A 12,210-nucleotide genomic window follows, 5' to 3' on the forward strand; every position below is an offset into this window, starting at 1 on the left:
TCAGTAACGTTTATAAACGGAACCTTATGTTTCATTAACTTTTATAAACAGAACCTTATGTTTCATTAACGTTTATAAACGGAAACTTATGTTTCAGTAACGTTTATAAACGGAACCTTATGTTTCATTAACTTTTATAAACAGAACCTTATGTTTCATTAACGTTTATAAACGGAAACTTATGTTTCAGTAACGTTTATAAACGGAACCTTATGTTTCATTAACTTTTATAAACAGAACCTTATGTTTCATTTAACGTCTATAAATGGAACCTTCTGTTTCATTTAATGTTCATAAACAGAACCTTATGTTTCTGTTAACGTTTATAAACAGAACCTTATGTTTCAGTAACGTTTATAAACGGAACCTTATGTTTCAGTAACGTTTATAAACTGAACCTTATGTTTCATTTAACGTTTATGAACGGAACCTTATGTTTCATTTAACGTTTATGAACGGAACCTTATGTTTCATCTACGTTTATAAACGGAACCTTATGTTTCATTTAACGTTTATGAACGGAACCTTATGTTTCATCTACGTTTATAAACAGAACCTTATGTTTCTGTTAACGTTTATAAACAGAACCTTATGTTTCCTTTAACGTTTATGAACGGAACCTTATGTTTCATTAACTTTTATAAACGGAACCTTATGTTTCATCTACGTTTATAAACGGAACCTTATGTTTCATGTTATGTTTATAAACAGAACCTTATGTTTCAGTAACGTTTATAAACGGAACCTTATGTTTCATTAACGTCTATAAATGGAAACTTATGTTTCAGTAACATTTATAAAAGGAACCTTATGTTTCATTAACGTTTATAAACAGAACCTTATGTTTCATTGAACGTTTATAAACGGAACCTTATGTTTCATTTAACGTTTATAAACGGAACCTTATGTTTCATTAACGTTTATAAATGGAAACTTATGTTTCAGTAACGTTTATAAATGGAACCTTATGTTTCATTAACTTTTATAAACAGAACCTTATGTTTCATTTAATGTTCATAAACAGAACCTTATGTTTCATTTAACATTTATAAACAGAACCTTATGTTTCATTTAACGTTTATAAACAGAACCTTATGTTTCATTTTATGTTCATAAACGGAACCTTATGTTTCTGTTAACGTTCATGAACGGAACCTTATGTTTCATTAACGTTCATAAACGGAACCTTATGTTTCATTAACGTTTATAAATGGAACCTTATGTTTCATTAACTTTTATAAACAGAACCTTATGTTTCATTTAATGTTCATAAACAGAACCTTATGTTTCATTTAACGTTTATAAACGGAACCTTATGTTTCAGTAACGTTTATAAATGGAACCTTATGTTTCATTAACTTTTATAAACAGAACCTTATGTTTCATTTAATGTTCATAAACAGAACCTTATGTTTCATTTAACGTTTATAAACAGAACCTTATGTTTCATTTAATGTTCATAAACAGAACCTTATGTTTCATTTAACGTTTATAAACAGAACCTTATGTTTCATTTAATGTTCATAAACAGAACCTTATGTTTCATTTAACGTTTATAAACAGAACCTTATGTTTCATTTTATGTTCATAAACGGAACCTTATGTTTCTGTTAACGTTCATGAACGGAACCTTATGTTTCATTAACGTTTATAAACAGAACCTTATGTTTCATTAACATTTATAAACGGAACCTTATGTTTCATTTAATGTTATAAAAGAGAACCTGTATGTTTTGTGAAGCTCCATGATCTTCTCCTCCATTTCTTTTGTTTGATTCGGGGCGAAACAGAGTTCACTGACGTAATCTGAACCACACTCATCTGAGAGACAGAGAGAGAGAGAGAGAGAGACAGGTGTTCAGAGGCAAACAGACAGGTGTTCAGAGAGTGACAGACAGGTAGTCAGAGACAGAGATAGCCGATAAGTACAATAATACAGTACAGGGGAGTAAAACTAGTCAGAGAAAGATTCTGTTGGGTTCTGTAAGTTACTAAAGGGCTTTTGGGGGGTTCTGTAGAGTACCTGTGGGTAATGTATGATTCGGGTTTGGTACTGAATGGCTCTGTATGGCTCGTTATGGTTCTGTAGGGTATGTAAGCCTCTGTAGGGTACTGTAGGGTACTGTAGGGTACTGTATGTTTGTGCGTGGTACTGTAGGGTACTGCTGAGCCCTGGGCTCTGTATTGTTCTATAGGGGACAGCAGGGTTCTGTGGGGATCTGTCGGGTTATATGTGGTATTAGTGCAGAGCAGTGCAGTACCGGGATCGTAATCTCCGAGTTCTGATTGGACGGTGTAGGAGCCGAGGACGGTGTGAGTCGCAAATGAACATGGAAGACGACCAGAAACTATATCCTGTCTGAGCTGGAGACACAGGAAGTACCTGCAGACAGACAGACAGGTAGACATTACCTATCTCAGATGAACCAACATGTGACAGTGTTGAGCTGGATAGACAGGTGAGTGAGTCTACCTGGTGATGTCCTCAGACAGCTGAGTGGGATCAGGAGGGTAAAACTTGATGTTAAAGGAGAAATTCCAGGGAACACCTACCAGACAGAGACGAGGGGATTGGTTAACACATTCAACCTTTTCTAATGGATCAGGATCTGCTACCAAAACTGACCAATCAGGATCAAACTTCCCCCTCCCCCAGGTGGAAGGGACGGGGCTACTGACCTCTGACCTGCTTCTTCATCTCCTTCGCTGGATCCAGCCAGTTCTACAAGACAAAAGGTAGGGTCAGACAGACAGACAGGCAAAGAGACAGACAGGTAAACAGACAGACAGACAGGTACCTTGTTGTTGTCAGCATCTCTGAAGCACAGAGCGAAGTAGTCTCTCTCCAGCAGGTTGACGTGGTCACAGACTTTCTCAAACAACTGAAGACCACGAGACCGTTTCTACACATGAAACAGGACAGAGTTCATATTTGATAATGTGCTCACCTGTCCCACATGTCTCACCTGTCTCCAGCTGTCTCACCTCCACAGTGCAAGTAAACAGTGACCCGTCCAGCAGGGTCACTTTGGTCTGCATCGTCCTGAAGCTCAGCGGGTTTCTTGCTGGAGAGCGAGCGATCCGACTGTTCGATGACAGGTGACTTGACGAGTCGTCAGCCAATGAGCTCCGAGGTTGGCTTTGGGGCGGCCTGACCTCCCCTCCCTGTGGGCACAGGAAATGATGTCACATTTCACATCTCTGTTTAGAATGATTATTTATTGTTCTTTGTTTTTTGTTTTTTTTACCTGTTTCGGTGTGGAGTGGGCGGCGGCTTCAGGGAAAGACTCCTGTGGCTCACCTGCCTCTGTCGTCATGGTGATTCACCTGCGGCACATTTAAGGTTAAGGTTAAGGTAAACTTTACTATCCTACAGGTGGGAAATTCATGTGGTCACCATTGCACGTTACTTATACTGGTGTATAAGGTATATAGAATAGGAGACAGAACGCACACTTGTGGTGCCCCTATGTTCATGGCTTTTAAGGATGAGACGCATGAATTGAATTTGACTTGTTGACAACGGTTAGTCAGAAAGTCATGAATCCACAAAACTATTCTTGGATTTACCCCGATTGTACCGATTTCTGCACCATCAGGTGCGGTTACAACATTTACCATGGAGATTAATAGTAACTAGACAATTCCCCGCCGGGAAATCGCGAGAGTGGGCTGTGCGCTTTGCCCCGTGAAGAAAAAGCAAACATGGCATCAGCAAAGTTTCCTCACCATCAAGCGGGAAAGGCCTTAAGGAACACACACATTAAGTTTTGTGGTCCTAGTTTCAGAAATGTGGTAATAGGAGCGAGTTAAAAAAAGGCCGCAGTTTTGCAAATCCTCTTCCCGATTTACATTGGAGTGAATGGAGCAGTTGAGAGCTACTCTTGTCGGTTAGAGGCAGATCAATCCAAAACCATAAATCCTACCGATAAAGTAGACACATTGGGAGAAAGAAGACACGTGTGGCTAAAACTCTGGAAAATATCACTGTTTTTGAGCCTAATTTGTGGCCAGGATCATCACGGAAAGAGAAAATGTCTGAGCAAATTTTTGAAGTTCTCTCACTCTGTCAGTTGGCCCTCTCCACTCTGCTGCACGAACATTCCGCCATACACAATCATTGAAAACCCAGAATTTCTCCAAAATCACTCACCGTCATTCAAGGATCACAGTTCAAAAACTACACATCATAGGAAAAAAGTTCAAATACAATTTAAATACTCAGTACTTGTGCCTACATTTTAAAGCTGAAATGGTGTTTCTACGTGAACGTATGCCAGAGCAGGAGATGTTTGAAAAACGTTGCAGATTTGCGACTTTTTTGGCCTCCCCCCATTCATTCCTTATGGGAAACTTTATCGCAGTTTTCGCGACTTATGTCGTGAAAAATCAACATTTCGTAAAGCTGAATAATAGCAACCCGAGTCCGATCGAGCCGCACATTGAATGAGCAAAAAAATAATCATTAAATGTAGTTTAAATGTTGGGAAATATACTGTGTGTGCGTTTGTGGGCATGTGAGTGCACGCTTAAGCATTGCTGTGTGTGTGTGTGTGTGTGTGTGTGTGTGTGTACATGTCTCTCTGTCTGTCTGTCTGTCTCATGTGTGTCTCCTGTCTGTCTGTCTGTCTGTCTGTCCGATGTGTGTCTCCTGTCTGTCTGTCTGTCTGTCTGATGTATGTCTCCTGTCTGTCTGTCTGTCTGTCTGTCTGTCACTCTCTCTCTTTGCCCAGCTGATTTCGGTTGCTAGGTGACAGTTGGCAGGGGCCGTAGCAACGGACTGTGATGGAGTCAGTTGGCCCTCTCCACTCTGCTGCACGAACATTCCCCCTTACACAATCATTGAAAACCCAGAATTTCTCCAAAATCACTCACCATCGTTCAACGATCACAGTTCAAAAACTACACATCATAGCAAAAAAGTTCAAATACAACAAAAATACTCAAGACCTGTGCCTACATTTTAAAGCTGGAATGGTGTTTCTAGCTGAATGTATGCCAGAGCAGGAGATGTTTGAAAAACATCGCAGACTTGCGAGTTTTTTGACCTCATCCCATTCATTCCTTATGGGAAGTGTCTCGCAGCTGTTCGCGTCTTACGACGCGAAAGATTAATATTCTAGAGAACTGAATTAGAGCATACAGAGTCCGATCAAGCCGCACATTGAATGAGTGAAAAAATGTCGTTTAATGTCGTTTAAATGCTGGGAAATATACTGTGTGTGTGCGTCTGTGTGCATGTGAGAGCACGCTTAAGCAGCTCTGTGTGTGTGTCTACATGTCGCTCTGTCTGTCTGTCCATCTGTCTGTCTGATGTGTGTCTCCTGTCTGTCTGTCTGTCTGTCTGATGTGTGTCTCCTGTGTGTCTGTCTGTCTTTCTGTCTGTCTGATGTGTGTCTAGTGTCTGTCTGTCTGTCACTGTCTCTCTTGGCCCAGCTGTTTTTGGTTGCTAGGTGACCGTTGGCAAGGGCCGTAGCAACGGTCTGTGAGGGAGCTGATTTGAGAGCAATTTCTGCCTCACATCTCGGACGTCAAACTAGTGCTATTTGGTCAAAATCATACATGATATCGACAATTTTTTTTCACGATCGAGCCAGAAAGGCCTTAAAGAACACACTCATTAAGTTTTGTGGTCCTAGCTTCAGAAATGTGGAAATGGCAGCGAGTTAAAAAAGGGTGCAGTTTTGGAAATCCTTCTCCCGATTTACATTGGAGTAAATGGAGCATTTCAGAGCTACTCTTGTCGGTTAGCGGTCGATAATTCAAAAACCGTAAATCCTACCGATAAAGTGGACACATTGGGAGAAAGAAGACAAGTGTGGCTACAACTCTGGAAAGTATCACTGTTTTTGAGCCTAATTTGTGGCCAGGATCGTCACGGAAAGAGAAAATCTCTGAGCGAATTTTTGAATCTCGCTCACTCTGTCAGTTGGTCCTCTCCACTGTGCTGCACGAACATTCCGCCATACACACTCATTGAAAACCCTGAATTTCTCCAAAATCACTCACCGCCATTCAAGGGTCACAGTTCAAAAACTACACATCGTAGGAAAAAAGTTCAAATACAACAAAAATACTCAGGACTTGTGCCTACATTTTAAAGCTGGAATGGTGTTTCCACGTGAACGTATGCCCGAGCAGGAGATGTTTGAAAAACATCGCCAATTTGCGAGTTTTTTGACCTCGTCCCATTCATTCCTTATGGGAAATTTGTCGCAGTTTTTCGCGACTTACGTCGCGAAAAATTCGTATTCTGGTGAGAAAAATAATAGCAACCCGAGTCCGCCCGAGCCGCACGTTTTGATATATAATTCGTTTGTATGCGCTCAACGGTGCGGGGTGAGTTAGCGACGGAAAAAAGTGGGAGGAAGAATAATAATAAGAAAAAGAGGCGCGAGCAATAACAATAGTGGGCTGTGCTCCGCACAGCCCACTATGGACACCTATAGCTCTGCTATAGAGGTGTCCATAGTGGGCTGGCGAGCACAGCCCACTAATAACACTCTGGAGTTCAGGGAAATGGTGCATTCATTTGTAGTCAAAAAAGAGGAAACTCACTACAGAGCAAAGGTTGTTCTGATTAAATGAGGTTAGCTAGAAAGCACCTGAGTAACCTGAACGACACTGACGCTGTTTCACAGTAGAATGTGAAGGTAAATGTCTTTGTAACGTTAATCGTTAACTTGGGTTAGTTATCTCAGTAAATATGTACCAATGTACATAAATGTCCAGAACAGAATAAACGTTTTCTCAACTTTTCACGTGATCTGCGCTCATGTCCTTGAAGGCAGCATCAGTTTTAAGTGCTCTACTTTCTGCTCCGCGGCTGCATCCACATAGATTCAGACATTTTTTTGCGCTCAGACTCTCTGACTTTCAGGGGCATTCACAGGACGTCTGCGATGGCTGAAGGCTCCAAACTCACAATCCATCCTTTCCATGAGGCCTGAAGTTGACTGTCTGCAGAACTCCCACAATTCATTGCAACATGGACATGACATAACTTACTAGGAATATGTAGAACATTATTTTCTTAAATGTAACTTGGATCCTATTGGCCAGAAATAATATAATAACAATAATAAGTAACTAATAGTGATAATAAGATGAAGAGACAATTGACCGTAATCAAATTTTTGGATTATAATAATAATAACAATAACAATAATAATGATAATGTAACTTCAAACATCAAAGCGACACAGCAAACAGAGAGTCACACCTAACAGAGCGTCACAGCTAACAGCGATACAGCTAACAGAGTGTCACAGCTAACAGAGCGACTCAGCTAACAGAGCGTCACAGCTAACAGAGCGACACAGCTAACAGCGATACAGCTAACAGAGTGTCACAGCTAACAGAGCGACTCAGCTAACAGAGCGTCACAGCTAACAGAGCGACACAGCTAACAGCGATACAGCTAACAGAGTGTCACAGCTAACAGAGCGACTCAGCTAACAGAGCGTCACAGCTAACAGAGCGACACAGCTAACAGCGATACAGCTAACAGAGTGTCACAGCTAACAGAGCGACTCAGCTAACAGAGCGACTCAGCTAACAGAGCGTCACAGCTAACAGAGCGACACAGCTAACAGCGATACAGCTAACAGAGTGTCACAGCTAACAGAGCGACTCAGCTAACAGAGCGTCACAGCTAACAGAGCGTCACAGCTAACACAGCTAACAGAGCGTCACAGCTAACAGCGACACAGCTAACAGCGACACAGCTAACAGAGCATCACAGCGAAAAGAGCGTCACAGCTAATAGCGACACAGCTAACAGAGTGTCACAGCTAACAGAGCGTCACAGCTAACAGCGACACAGCTAACAGTGTCACAGCTAACAGAGCGTCACAGCTAACAGCGACACAGCTAACAGACATCACAGCTAATAGCGACAAAGCTAGCAGAGCGTCACAGCTAACCAAGCGTCACAGCTAACAGTGACACAGCTAACAGAGGGTCACAGCTAACAGCGACACAGTTAACAGAGCGTCACAGCAAACAGAGCGTCACAGCTAACAGTGACACAGCTTACAGAGCGTCACAGCTAACAGAGCATCACAGCTAACAGCGACACAGTTAACAGAGCGTCACAGCTAACAGAGCGTCGCAGCTAACAGTGACACAGCTTACAGAGCGTCACAGCTAACAGAGCGTCACAGCTAACAGCGACACAGTTAACAGAGCGTCACAGCTAACAGAGCGTCGCAGCTAACAGTGACACAGCTTACAGAGCGTTACAGCTAACAGAGCGTTACAGCTAACAGAGCGTCACAGCTAACAGTGACACAGCTAACATTGACACAGCTAACAGAGCGTTACAGCTAACAGGGCGTCACAGCTAACAGTGACACAGCTAACAGCGACACAGCTAACAGCGACACAGTTAACAAAGCAACTTTCTGTGTCCAATCAAAGAGCTTTTTTAAAATTGCTGAAACACTGAATATAAGAGTACAAATGTTTTGGATGATTTTTTGGGGGAGAAGTGTATCTAACTTTTAATCACTGTTAGTTTATTTGATTTATTTGATTTTATGTATTGATCGTGTGATTGTATTGTTGTTGTATCTTTCAGTCCTGCAGTTGTTACTGTTTGTAGCTGATTTATAAATAAAGTTTAGTAATATCTATATTTGCAACATATTTTTCTGTCACCTTTATTGTTTATTGATTTCTGATGTTTGTCTGATGCCTTTTCTCACATCAGTAAAGTCTAATCATGTGATCTGAAACAGCTGATCAGCAAAATCAACTGTGACGTCACAGGAGGTCATTAACACAAATTAACATGAACTTATAAAACAACACAAACTTATAAATAACACATAATATAATATTTTTTAAATTAAACGTTAATAACATTAAATTCTGTCTGAAATGAGACGTTTGTCACACAGACGGGATGCGGTCCAGTCGTTGTGGTTCTGAGTCTTTGTCGTCCTGCAGCAGGAAACACCCCGCTGCAACACACACACACACACACACACACACACACACACACACACTGAGCTGCAGTGTGATGAAGCAGAATGATGCTCTCTCTCTCTCTCTCTCTCTCTCTCTCTCTATCTATCTATCTCGAACCGCCCCCCGATCCTGATCATCGATAATAAAGTGATGATCCCTTCTATCAGTGATCAATAACCTGCACATCAATCCATCAGCTCATCTTTACCTGTCCTCGTGCAGGACGCTCGCCCTCTTCCTCCCGGTGACGGACGTTTTTTCTTTTTTTTTCTTTTTTTTAACTACGTCACCTCTCTCTACGACACAGCGCGCGTCGGCAGCGGAGCTGTGATGTCATGACGCACGGAGCGGAGACAGCAGTTGTTTTTAAAATAGATAGTCAGTAATTTAAAGTACTGATGATGTTCATGAAGTACTGTTGTAGTATTTGTATAAACTGAACCCGCCTCATCGTGTGTGTGTGTGTGTGTGTGTGTGTGTGTGTGTGTGTGTGAGTGTGTGTGTGTTTTACTCACCAGCGATCGATCCAGCAGAAGAAGAGAAACACACATATATATATTATATAGCCTATTATAAACACATGTATATATTATAAATACATGTATATAGTGAACTTCACTCTTCATGTATCAGAGAAACTTTAAATATCGACGGTTTGTAGTTTCATAAAAAGTGTCAGTCGGTCCTGATGTGTGCTGAATATTGATTGTTGATCAGCTGTGATCTGTAGTGGCTGCGAGGGGTTACTGTATTCATATGTATATTTATATATGTGTATTCATATGTATTTGAATAAAACTACTTCCTGTTACATATCCAAATGATCATTTTTATATTTTCAGCCACTCTGTGAAACACTGAACTGATCACTGTGATCAATAACTGATCAGAAGGCAGCCAGCTGCCAATCAAATCTAATCTTCTTCATGTTTATGATCAATAGTATTAATTACTTCCTTTAGAAAAAAAATCAATGGTTTCTTTTTATTCTGGGACTCAAACAAACAATAATCAATAATCTGACTAATATTTAATATCGAAGTATAAACACATCAAAATGTTTAAATCTCAGAAGATCAAATATTAAACAAGTTAACATAAACATCTGTTGATAATCAATAAAATGATCAGACTGTTCATCGTGTTCTAAGTAAATAAATGTTTTGTCTTCTTTTTTCCAATCAGTAATATTGTTATCAATCATATCGTTATCAGTGACATGAGTGTAATCAGTATCAATATTATCAGTTTGACTCTGGATCTGCAGCTGATCAATATATTTACTCTGAAAACAACTGAAACCTGACACTGATCTGCATCAGGTGGGAAAACTGAAGTAGTTATTGATCAGTTGATTAACAGGTGTCAGAGTCATTGATGTATTATTTATCGATCATTTATTGGTCACTTATTGATCATTTATTATCACAGCTTCAACTTTGGAACAAGTTTAATGTGAACTACAAAAAAGCAAGATGATAAAATGATGCGAGAACTTAAAGATGATGAGATATATTGATCTTCAATGTTGATGATCACACAGTGAAATCAGCTGTTTGATTTGATTCTGTGTGTGAAGCCGAACCAACACAACCTGTTTGTGGACGTGTCAGTTTGACCTTTCAGGGCCTCCGTAGAGACGCTGCTGACACAAATAACATGTTTACTACATCTAAATATCAACAACAACAACAACAACAACAACAACAACAGCAACAACAACAAAATCAACAATATCATCATCAACAACAACAACAACAACAACAACAACACGCTCTCTCTGAACAACATATGGAGGAGATGACTATGATGATGAAGATAAAGATGGAGGATCAGACGACATGAAACAGCGACATCACTAACACACACACACACACACACACACACACACACACACAGACACACACCTGTCTGACATTAAACATTGGGTGTATGTGTTACCTGTGCAGGTGTTGAGATGATGAAGATGAAGATGACGAAGGTTAAAGTCCTTTAAATGAATCCTGTGTGTGTGTGTGTGTGTGTGTGTGTATCGCGTCCTGTTGTCTGATGGATTAGTGATCTTTACTCTGACACATCAGGCCCCGCCCACACAGATTACCCCCCCCCCACACACACACACACACGCACACGCACACACACTCACACACATATACACAGCTGTCAATCTCACGAGGGGGCGGGGCTGTTAGCTGTCTGCAGTCACTGGGTCATGATGGTTGCCCGCAGAGGATTGTGGGATGTGTGAGAGTCTGTCTCCCCCTGCTGGCCGCATCACGACACTGACGAGTTTCGACTGTTTCATGAATGAAAAGTATAAAATAAATAAATGAAATCTTATTTTGTTGATGATCTCTTTACAGTCTTCTTTTGATTTTAAGGTCAGAAAACACACAGTAATTTTATTATTTGTTATTGTAATTGCTATTTTGTGTAATTGTAGTAAACCTGCACAATATTGATTATTGATAGATATGAATGAATTATTGATCCATGAACAGACCTGAACTGATTAATGAGTTCATTCAGTTGATTCAGAAGTACATTTACTTTACAAAGTATGAGTTACCTGTATTATTTATTAATTATAATAAACTAAAATGATGAAAGTAAAACACTGCTAGCATTAGCTTGCTAACTCAGAGAGTAGATGAAAGAGTCAGAGATAATAAAAATGTGTTGTCGTTGAATGTGTGAAATATTCTTGAAGAGCTTTAATCCTCATTTATTGATTAATGAATCAGATGTGAAGGAAACATATTGATTTTCTGACCTTATTGTTGTTTATTTATTTATTTTCATTTATATTCGCATGAGGCGTGGTCTCATTTCACCATGAGAACTGAGTTGCTCCTAATCCCGCCTCTCTGATTGGCCGAAACAGCTGTCAGTCAACATGTGGGCGGTGCCCGTGAGTTACTATACTTCTGAGTGTCGGCGTGTTTTTCAGTGTGAGGAGGAGACGAGGAGAAGAAAGGAGAGGAGGAGGAGAAGAAGAAGAAGAAGAAGAAGAAGAAGAAGAAGAAGAAGACGGACTTCACTTTGTTAGTGACGGATTTTCTCTTTGTTTTTTTTTACTTCAAGAAACGAAACTTTGCTGCCTGAGAGACAGACAGAGAGACAGAGAGAGAGACAGACAGAGAGATAGACAGACAGACAGACAGAGAGACAGAGAGACAGACAGAGAGACAGAGAGAGAGACAGACAGAGAGAAAGACAGACAGACAGACAGAGAGA

The 12,210-nt window shown here is 40.4% G+C and overlaps 1 protein-coding gene across 1 annotated transcript; it reads right to left on the minus strand.

Moving 5' to 3' along the window:
* Positions 1–1,693: 1,693 nt before the first annotated feature.
* Positions 1,694–9,259, minus strand: LOC115569847 (band 4.1-like protein 3). Its single transcript, XM_030398010.1, has 8 exons — positions 9,182–9,259; positions 3,249–3,327; positions 2,986–3,165; positions 2,799–2,903; positions 2,680–2,722; positions 2,474–2,549; positions 2,262–2,383; positions 1,694–1,821 (listed from the first exon to the last, which is right to left on the minus strand). Exons 2-8 carry the CDS (start codon positions 3,315–3,317, stop codon positions 1,694–1,696), a joined length of 723 nt encoding a protein of 240 aa, XP_030253870.1. The 5' UTR covers positions 3,318–3,327; positions 9,182–9,259.
* Between the last annotated feature and the right edge of the window lie 2,951 nt (positions 9,260–12,210).

The sequence above is a fragment of the Sparus aurata genome, chromosome 19 (assembly GCF_900880675.1).
Source record: "Sparus aurata chromosome 19, fSpaAur1.1, whole genome shotgun sequence".
Taxonomy (NCBI): Eukaryota; Metazoa; Chordata; class Actinopteri; order Spariformes; family Sparidae; genus Sparus; species Sparus aurata.

What these genes read in the sequence shown, in the direction of transcription:
- LOC115569847 (XM_030398010.1), bottom strand. Translation starts at nt 3,317, where the DNA reads ATGACGACAGAGGCAGGTGAGCCACAGGAGTCTTTCCCTGAAGCCGCC. An exon ending in CCCACTCCACACCGAAACAG is followed by an intron (nt 3,166 to 3,248) that starts GTAAAAAAAACA and finishes CTGTGCCCACAG; the next exon opens with GGAGGGGAGGTCAGGCCGCC. An exon ending in ACTCGGAGATTACGATCCCG is followed by an intron (nt 1,822 to 2,261) that starts GTACTGCACTGC and finishes TCTGTCTCTCAG; the next exon opens with ATGAGTGTGGTTCAGATTAC.